Source organism: Branchiostoma floridae, chromosome 9 (assembly GCF_000003815.2).
Source record: "Branchiostoma floridae strain S238N-H82 chromosome 9, Bfl_VNyyK, whole genome shotgun sequence".
NCBI lineage: Eukaryota > Metazoa > Chordata > Leptocardii > Amphioxiformes > Branchiostomatidae > Branchiostoma > Branchiostoma floridae.
In genome coordinates this window covers 24555896-24566282 of record NC_049987.1, presented here as the reverse complement: position 1 = coordinate 24566282, position 10387 = coordinate 24555896, and the positions used below count along the sequence as shown (strand labels likewise).

The following is a 10387-nucleotide window of genomic DNA, read 5'->3' as shown; positions in this document are numbered from 1 at the left end:
AAAAAGAAAAAAAAAAAAAGAGAAAAAAACTATTGTCGTGATGAGCATTGCTGTGCATGCTGCTGCTGCATGTCGACTCTACACTGATCCCTCTTTGTACACCGTCGTAACTTGCAAACACACAAACAAACACACACACAGACGAAGAAACGTCCTCCTCACCTCATGAACTTCTGTAGCTTCTCTTCAGTCTCAAACACATACAGCTTACTCTTGTACTCTACCACAATGCTCCATTGTTCCCTGGGTACAATCGCCTCGTATCTGTAAATGGTCATAAGAAACAGATTTTGAAAAATTGATAACATTAAGTTAGTCATCTAACATAAGTGACATGCGGCAAAGATGATGATGATGAACATAAGTGAGAGATCTGTTGCACCATTACCGTCCTAGGCAGAAGTAAAATGATAATTATCCTCATGATAATGTTTACTTGCCCTCACTATTGGCTGTATTACCGTACAGTTGTATGGTAAAAAAGTCAAGAAATCTTTTCTTGTCATATAGTTTTTCACATCTATTATAAAAGAAGATGATACTGGGACAGTAGTAATTAAACCAGGCTATAGCCTATCCAATTTCAAGTTCCTCTGAAAAGCAATGCTTCGACGTTGAGTGGGAGAAATAAATGCAAAGAATGAAACACCCACCTGAGTTTCCCATCGAGGAAGGTGACGGGACAGTAGCCCTGTAACTCGATCTGCTTGGGGAACATGAGCCGCACCTCGTCGGACGTTCTGCGCTGGGGCAGCAGTTCGGGCGGCGGCAGTTTCCGTGGCGCCAGCGGAGGGGTGAACTGCTCAGGGTTGGCCAGGAACTTCTCAAGCTCTGTCTTACCAGCCATCTGAGGAAGTGCAAAGAAGGGACGTTTAAGTTAGCCTAAAGAACTTGTTTAATCATTATGTGTTATATGAAAGCGTCAAGGAGTACAAGGTGGGATGTTCATGTATACAATGAAGCTATATCAACGGTGACTTTTGTACAGCTAACTACAAACCATAAAATAAAGGTACAAAATAAGTCTTAAACTTCTACCAGCTGAGCAATGCATGTTAATATTAGTACATCTACGAGTATAACATGCACTGATGATTGCACAGGGAAGACAATTTCGCGATTTTTTTTCAAATCATCTGGCTCATCAAAAAAAGGGAGTGCTTAATTTTTCTTAGGAGATAAAGCACATGTTCCGTTGTTTAAGATCTTCCATGATGAAATATGACTGTGGCCGTTGCTTCTCATCGAACCCTGTGCATCAAAGCAAAGTACATGTATATGTACATGTGTGTGCTGGCATCCATCTGTCTCGGAAGACAATGGTAGGCAGACGGTGAGTAACCTGGCCTGCACGTGACTTTCTAAGGTGAAGAAGGGGTGTGCACGTCCTTCTCCACCCTCTCATCTACTAAGTAATAAGTCTGAGATAAAGAGAGGTGTCCGTACCTTGTAGTAGTGTCCCCTGAACTCTGCTGTGAACTCCAGAGAAGGGTTGGTGGAACAGTCCACCAGTTCTCCTGTTATCGCCAGGCTGACGGGACAGTATTCGCCGAAGTCTCCCAAACGAGCCTTACACTCGGAGGGAGTTACGCACATGTCCGCGATCGACGCTGCCTTCCCTGGAAACAATCAGAAAAAATGTCATGGAGCTAGTAATCATAGTGTTAAACTTTCTTCCAATGCAAAGGTATACACGGATCAAATTTTCAACTCCGATGGAGTTACGCACATGTCCGCGACTGATGTTGCCTTCCCAAAGAACAGGTAGGAAAATGACATGGTACTCTCATCTGTGCTGGTAGTAATCATAGTACGATGCTAAACTTTCTTCCAACACAAAAGTATACACGGATCAAATTTTCAACTCCGATGGAGTAACGCACATGTCCGCGATTGACGCTGCCTTCCCTGGGGACAGTTATGAAAATAAAATGAAATCAAAATAAACTTACAAAGTGCCCATCCTTTGACCCTCGCATAATTTTTGGAGCAACAACAGTTACTGTTTCTTTATCTGTGAAAATCTTGTACAAGAATTTAGTACATATGTACAGTTTAAGAAAAAGATGAACACTTCTTGACATTTTTTTCCACATTTGTTTTCATCATGATTTTGCAGTTGAGCGATAATCCATGAACCAACAAATTAAATTGGTAAAAATCAAATGTGGACATTGAAAGTTCATCATGTAATGTCATTCAAACAGGACTTTTTAGGGTCCTTACTCTAAATAGGTAATGAGATCCTTAACTAGTAGAAGATTTTGTGCCTACCTTGCCCGACGCTCTTCAGGTAAGTCTGTATTTGCTGCACGCTCTTCTGGGACTCAGTCTTCGCCGTGTTCCAGACCCACCACTTGGAGCGCTCGCCGTCGACGCCCAGCCAGTTGCGGTGCTCGCTCTGGTACCACTTCCGCACCCCTCCCACCTGCTCCTGCCAGGCTGCAAGCTTTATCGCCATGATCTGGGGGCTGTCGTGCAGGGGCAGGGTTCTTTGAAGAGAAAAAAAAAGTTGTAAACCAACATCTAGGAAATATAGACTACCTTCTTGCCTGCCTTTTCTACCAGTGTTACTCTTTTATCATGGCTACTTGATGGCCATGATCTGGGGGCTGTTGTGGAGGGGCAGGGTTCTTCGGAGAAGAAAAAAAGAATTGTTGTAAGCAAGAAAAAAAACGTCTGGGAAATATAGACTACCTTCTTGCCTGCCTTTTCTACCAGTGTTATTCTTTTATCATGGCTGATTGATGGCCATGATCTGGGGCTGTTGTGCAGGGGAAGGGTTCTTCGGAGAGAAAAAAACAAGAGTTGTAAGCTAGAAAAACAACATGATTTAAGAAGTACAGACTACTTCTTTCCTTGCTTTCTCAAATAGTGTTATCTTTTTATTATCTAAAATTGCATAGAAGCACACTGATCACAAGGAAGCAGCAAAAGCTGTCAATACTCTGCAAAAGCTTACAATATAATGTTTAATTTGTTCAATAGCAAACTAATCTTGTATGAGAACATGGTATTTTAACTTTGATTTTTGAAATCATACATGTTTTACCCATGCACCAATTACAAATTGAATGTTTTTTTGTGCAAGCGCATCTAACCCTTGGTTGATAGGGAACAACAGACAATAAACTGGATAGTGAGTGAACAACTTTTCTGAACAAATGTTGATCTGAAAATGCGAAATAAAAACTATGATTGACATGTACCTGTTTGGCGATGACCTGTCCTTGCCGGCTCGCACGATGACCTCCTTGCCAGACACCTGCAGCTCGAGCACGACGACGGGAATGATCGCGCGCTGGGTCATCAGGTCAACCTGTCGCTTCGTCACCGGGAAACCGTCCAGCACATATCTGGTGGGAGGAGGAAGAGACAAAGGAGTTATGCAAAGATACAGTAGAAGCCAGATAATTGCACAACGGATTACCGCACACTTTTGCTAACATCTCTGTTAGTCCCCAAATCCCAAACTGGTGCGGTCCAGCTGGATAGCTTTGCATTATTGCACCAGCTGGATAATTGCACGAAAGTCACCGGCAAATAGGCCGTGCAATTAAGCAGCTTCTACTGTACTAGAAGTTTCCTCTTAGGACATATCACAGGGAAACGGTTCACAAAGGAGTTTTGACAAGATATCAACAGTTTCTTTCTAGGAAATATGGCAGGGAAACTGTTCATGACATATCTGGTGGGAGAAGGAGGAGACAAAAGTGTTATGCAAATATACAGTGAGTTTCTTTTTATGACATATTGCAGGGAAACCGTCCAGGACATATCTAATGGAGAGGAAGAAAAAAAAGAGTTATGAAAAGATACTAGAAGTTTCCTCTTAGGACATATCACCGGGAAACCGTCCAGCACATATCTGGTGGGAGAAGAAAGCTTCGTGTTGAAGTGGCCAGCGTCCCGTCTTCATCGCCCCAGTCTGTAGCGAACGCCATCAACGTGCACCTGGAAGCGGCATCACAACAACAGCCCCCTCTGCAGCTTCAGGGATCTCCAGCGTACCTGCCTGCCCCAGCCCCACCACCCACTGTCTCTTTCTGGGATATGTGGCACAGGCTTAAGCAGGTAAAGCTCGGTAAGGCTACTGGCAGCGACAACATTTCCCCCAGAATTGTCAGCGGGAGTTCGCGTTTGAGCTGAGCCAACCACTGTGTGATATTATAAACACATCGCTCTGTCAGGGTGTTGTTCCTGAGGCTTGGAGAGACGCGGACGTCATACCGGTCCCGAAGGAAATGCCGCCTAGTCTGTCAAAGTTAAGACCCATCTCACTGACATCACTGTTTGCCAAGGTGTGCGAAGGCATCATTACGGACTGGTGTCTCAAGGACATACTTCCTAGTGTAGACCCGCGCCAGTATGGATCCCTGCGTGGCCGGTCGACCACACACTACCTTACGCTCCTGACACACAAGCTGCTGGAAACAGCCGACAAACGAAGCCATGTGTCAACACTAGTGCTCACGGATTTCACACGCGCCTTTGACTCTGTCCATCACCAAACTGCCGTCAACAAAATGATCGAGCTCGGAGTGCGCCCGTCTGTCGTTCCGTGGATCATCAGTTTTCTCACCGAACGGCGCCAGCGCGTCAAGTACCAAGGTGAAGTTTCCGAATGGCAGACATTAACATGTGGAGTAGATCAAGGTACCAAGCTAGGGCCATTGATCTTCTTGGTACTTGTGAATGACGCGGTTCCTGCCGATCAATCTACAGCAGACACTTTCAAGTATGTCGACGACCTGTCGTTGTTGGAGCCACGACACATGCTCAGTGCGCCAACCATCCAAGATGACATTGACGGCCTAGCCCGTTGGACTGATGACAACCACATGACATTAAATCCGCTGAAATGTAAAGTCCTCGTGTTCTGTTTCATGAAGCACCCCCCACCCCTACCTGTGATCACAGTTGGTCCTACACAGCTGGAGGTCGTCGAGTTTGCACGTATTTTAGGTCTTACATTGCAAAGCAACCTCAGGTGGACGAAACATGTTGAAGGGATTGTAGGGAAGGGAAGCAGAAGACTGTACATGTTAAGAACACTGTCCAAGTATTGCCTGACTACCTGTGACCTTGTTCTTGTCTACATTGGTTTTGTTCGCCCAGTTTTAGAATACGTATGCCAAGTATGGCATCCAGGTTTGACCGTTGCTGAATCTAGGTCAATAGAGAGAGTACAGAAGAGAGCATGTAAGATAATCCTTGGACAGAACTACACCTGCTACGGCTCTGCACTCACTGAACTCTCTCTCACACCACTGTCTCAGAGACGAGAGGAACTGTGCAGAACGTATGCTAGTTCCATCTGGAGATCCCCGATCTACAGAAACTGGCTCCCACCATGCTGTGGGGAGATCTCAGGTAGAGAGACTCGGTCTAGTAACAGGCTCCAGACTCTGAAAGCGAACACTACTCGTTTCAAGAGAAGCCCGATTAACTATATGGTTTCCCTGCTAAACGATGACTCTGTGTGAATAGTTTTTAGATTGCTTAATGGTGTTAGTCGGTAGAATGCCTGTTTTTAATGATGACAATATGTATTTTATTGCAATTGTAAATGTAAATGTGCCTATCAATTCAGCCTTAGGGCTGCTATCTGGGTCATGTATATTATATGTGTTTGAATAAACCAGTCATCATCAATCAATCAAGAAAGAGACAAAAGTGTTATGCAAAATATACAGTGAGTTTCTATTTAGGACATATTGCAGGGAAACCATCCAGCACATATCTGGTGGGAGAAGAAAGAGACAAAGGAGTTATGAAAAGATACTAAAAGTTTGTTGTGGTAATCTCCGTGAAGCTGCAGGGTGAAATGCCTTGTTTTCACTTTTGTTCACTTTTTTCCCCACAATCATGCTGCTTGGTTATATGGAAACCCCATAGGACATATCCTGTTTTATATCATACCCCAGCACGGCAGCATTAATGTTCAATATCAGCATTCCGACAGTTCTGCACGCAGTTTGCTCTTCTAAGTGGGAGAGGAAACAGTTAAGAAAACACAAAATTAGGGCATTGCTGTAATTTAAGTGCCAAGGACAGTACATAGTAAATCAATGTATCTGGTTTTCGGGCATGAAATGAAGAGGAGATATGGGTTTTTTTACATGTATGATGTCCCTGTAGCTCAACTGACAACTGTATAACCAGCTTACAAGGCACAGTGAGGCCCTTCTGTGACATGGGTGCTGTCCCTGGTGCTGAATATGCTATTCTAGATACAAAGGGAGTCCTACTTAAAGTCCTACCCTCTAGTCTGAGGCACCATGTCCATGATTGACACCTCCAGTGCCTGTACAGCCAGCTCATTGGGAACAGTCAGGCCCTTCTCTAACAAGGGTGCTGTCCCTAGTGCTGAACATTACTAATACACACATGTATAACCCCTACCCTCTAGTGCTGTCCCTAGTGCTGAACATTACTAATACATACATGTATAACCCCTACCCTCTAGTCTGTGGCACCATGTCCATAAGGGACACCTCCAGTGCCTGTACAGCCAGCTCATCGGGAACAATCAGACCCTTCTCTAACAAGGGTGCTGTCCCTGGTGCTGAACATGCTTTTCTAGATACAAAGGGAGTCCTACTTAAGGTCACACACACACACACACATACTCCCTTACCCTCTAGTCTGGGGTACCATATCCATGAGCGATACCTCCAGTGCCTGTACAGCCAGCTCATCGGGAACAGTCAGGCCCTTCCGTAGCTGTACGTTGATCAGCTTGGCCAGGTCTGACTTCTTCTGATTGGTCAGCACATTCCTGATGGCCTCACCAATCGAGATCCGCATCACGCCAAACTCTTGCACAAACCGGTTTGCCACTGGAAAACATTGGAAGAAATTGCATAAATACTTGCAAGAAAATCTGTATCTGTATCAATATAGCACATTCCTGATGGCCTCCTTATTTTTGATTAGTCACGTTTTATGTTATACGATTATTATTATGTTTATGTTTATGTTCATTATGTTGATTTGGGCTCCCTTGGAACTCAGTTTTATCAAAACTGTAGGGACTACCCTGAAAGATTAATAAACAAATAAATAAATAGCTGGTATAACCGCCCTTCGGCGTAACACACCAGCTTAAAAATAAAAGGCAAGTAGTACTTGATACCATGCATTTTCTTATTCTGTAATGTTTTCCACAAAAAATTACTGCATTTTGTTCTGTACAGCGAAATTATAACCCCATGGATTCAAATATTATAGGAGAATGTTTCAAACTTACACGCAGTTTTCCCAGACTTGGGCGGCCCGATGATAGCCATCCTGATGGGGACCACAGGCATGGCTGGAGGCTGTCTGATGTACATGAGCGGGTGCCTGATAAACTTTTTGTACTGATCTCTCATATGTCTTTCTGATACATTACCACTGTACTACGGAATTGTTTAACCGTGAAAACCTTTTACTAAATCTTATTCTCTTTAGTACTTACATGCAGTTTTCCCAGACTTGGGCGGCCCGATGATTGCCATCCTGATGGGGACCACAGGCATGGCAGGGGGCTGTCTGATGTACATGAGCGGGTGCCTGATGAACTTCTCGCGTGTGGGGATGGAGCAGAAGAAGTAGATGTGCTGGCGGTACATGACGGGGAAGGTCGGGTTGTTGGGGCCCTGCAGCGGCTGGATCACATCTCCATCCTCCAACATCTAGAAGTAAAAACAAACTTATCATGTTACGCTCATTCACTGTTTTATCTTTTGTTGTTCCCCACAATATGAGGGTTAGACCTGCTGGCACGTAGATGCCAGTTGCCACTGTCCTATCTTTTGGGTTGGCACCGTGAAGGTCTTCACTTATTAACCGAAGTTGGTTAACCAAATAGATTTCTCATAATATGAAGCATCCATTGCAATGAAGTTTTAGACAAAGTATTCACCTGAAATACTGTTAAAAAGTAAAAATTTAAGAGAAAAAAAAACCATCTCCTGGAAGTAGGGTGAAAATAATAATTATTGAAAAATGAGATATTGGATCATCATACAAAAACCTGTCTTCAAAAAGGTAAGAGTGCATTTTTTCTTCAGATTTTGCAATCAAGAATTAACAAATGACCTTGAGCATTGCTAACTGACCTTGACGGGATCCCACATGCCGAAACAAGATGGCTGCTTGTACCCGACATCCAGCATCTTCCTGGCCAGCTTCTCGCTAAGCGGGTAGACACGCTCGAACATGCTGTCTCTGAAGTCGATGAGGGGCTTGAGCTTGTTGTAGAGGGTGTAGCGGACAATGTGGGGCTTCTTAGTGGCCTGGAGCTCCATACGGGGGACGAAAATCTCCTCTAGGGTTTCCTGGAAGATGAAAGAAGATGAAAAGTCATTACTTACTATTTATTTATTGATATATTTCTGTTTTCTTCTACAAGGATCCTTCAGTAACTGAGCACTGCTGTTCTCATATTCTAGCCAAAATTTTGGCATACAAATCAACTCATCATGGCTATTTCAAATCATGCTTGAAGCCTTCAAGTCTTTGTACAAAAAGGCACTAATTAAAAGTATTTGTTTGTTTGTTTGTATTGCATATCCAGTAAATGGCTTCATGGTGTAAGACATCAGGTTTGTAACAGACAGTACAACCTGCATATCCAGACCAGACAGATTCAGTTGATCCCATCACACCAGAAAGGACCCATACTCTTTTCCATTTACTCTTTTTCAAGTTTTGTTGCTAAAGTAAGTAGTGACAGCTACAGGTATACTACAAACGTAATGTCTTAAACTTTTTGTACACCAACAAAGAGCCTGACCTGAACTGATGCCATCTTGGTGTTGTCATCATCAAACTGTTCGCTGAGCTCGTTCTTCATCCTGTCCACAGCATCCTGCTCCTCTTCCTCCTCCTCCTCTTCTTCTTCCTCCTCTTCCTGAAAAAGAGATGGTTTAGACATTCAGAGAACCATTATCACCATAGCGATGGTTTGTACATCAACAGAACCATCATCACCATAGCCTGCATTACGCAATCTCTCGCTGTCAGGACCTCATAGGGCCCCTTCCTGACTGCTTGTTTCCTGACTGCTTGCACCTCTAACTACAGAGAACCATTCCCTTTCCAGGGTTAGACAAGTTTTCAAAAATTCACTTGTCCTATCGGGCAAGTTCATTAAAAATTTACTTGCCTGAACCAAATTTTCACTTGCCCGAAATTTTAATTACATTTTTCTATGTGTTTTCCCTTTCATAAATTTTCACTTTTCTTAAGAGACCACGTGTAGCAAAATAATAGACGTTAAACGAGGACAACAACAACAACAAAATCCATGTCTCTACTGGCATGGTCAATATAGGCAGGCATTCAGCCCCATGTGCTGTCACACTCAGTGGTAATTTGAGCGGGTCACATCTGGAAATTTTTACTTGCCCATCGGGCAAGTGGGGAAGCACTTCTGCTTGCCCGAACAGCACTTTTACTTGTCCCAGACAATCGGGCTAATGGACTTGTTTATCCCTGCCCTTTCCCGGAGTCACCAATAGGAGCTCAGCATTCTTTGTCACTATAAAAATCCGTGAAATGGGACTGCAGGACTGTCATTCACCGTGGAAACCAGTGACAGACAGGTCTCAATCTGACAGTAATTGGCCCATGTCAGCACAAATGCACAGGTGCATGAATCCACAGGATTAGATTATCCCTAATCCTCCTGACTAAAAGGTGTTGGCCATCAAAGGTCTAGGGACCTGAGCAGTGGAAGAGATGCTAGAGGTTTTCACTTAGGCTAATCCTTCTAACAGGGGCTGTTATACAATTTACACATCTAACATGCAAAAGACAGACTATTTAACGTAAATACTTACCTCAAGCTCCTCTGCCAGCTTCTCATCTATGTTGAAGTCATCTTCATCTTCCTCCTCTTCTTCCTAACATCTAACACCTAACATCTAACAGCTAACACCTAACACCTAACATCTAACACCCAACATCTAACATCTAACATGAAAAAGACAGGCTTTAATTTTGTGCTTACCTCGAACTCCTCTGCCAGTTTCTCATCTATGTTGAAGTCATCTTCATCTTCCTCCTCTTCTTCCTCCTCCTCCTCCTCCTCTGCTCCAGACTCCTCAGCACCGCTCTCTCTGGCCGCCTGTCTCTGCGCCTCCCTCTCCAGTCTGCGCTCTTCCTTCAGCTTTGCCTTCTCAGCCTCCAGGTCGGTTCTCCTCTTAGCAATCAGGTCGTCCTGTTAAAAACAATCAAACAATTCAGCCTATAGGCTGCGATATGCCAAACAGCAGTTACTCTAGCAACTTGGTATGATTTTGGAAACAGAGATTTCAGGCAGAATCCACGACTATTGTCAGTGTTACTGCAAATACTTTAGCGGCTTTGCCTTCTCAGCTTCCAGCTCGGTTCTCCT

General features: G+C 43.9%; 1 protein-coding gene across 1 annotated transcript in view; it reads right to left on the bottom strand.

Annotated features, from left to right (window-relative positions):
• Nucleotides 1-158: 158 nt before the first annotated feature.
• The window catches only part of LOC118422377 (adenylate kinase 9-like), a 41912-nt gene continuing 31683 nt past the window's right edge, over nucleotides 159-10387 (bottom strand). Inside the window, exons 29-39 of the mRNA XM_035829897.1 lie at nucleotides 10001-10210; nucleotides 8783-8899; nucleotides 8106-8324; nucleotides 7463-7679; nucleotides 6710-6842; nucleotides 6463-6531; nucleotides 3210-3356; nucleotides 2275-2492; nucleotides 1447-1619; nucleotides 654-847; nucleotides 159-264 (exon numbers count right to left, since the gene is read on the bottom strand). Of these exons, the coding sequence (XP_035685790.1) occupies nucleotides 159-264; nucleotides 654-847; nucleotides 1447-1619; nucleotides 2275-2492; nucleotides 3210-3356; nucleotides 6463-6531; nucleotides 6710-6842; nucleotides 7463-7679; nucleotides 8106-8324; nucleotides 8783-8899; nucleotides 10001-10210 (1803 nt within the window). The remainder of the gene's footprint in view (nucleotides 265-653; nucleotides 848-1446; nucleotides 1620-2274; nucleotides 2493-3209; nucleotides 3357-6462; nucleotides 6532-6709; nucleotides 6843-7462; nucleotides 7680-8105; nucleotides 8325-8782; nucleotides 8900-10000; nucleotides 10211-10387) is intronic.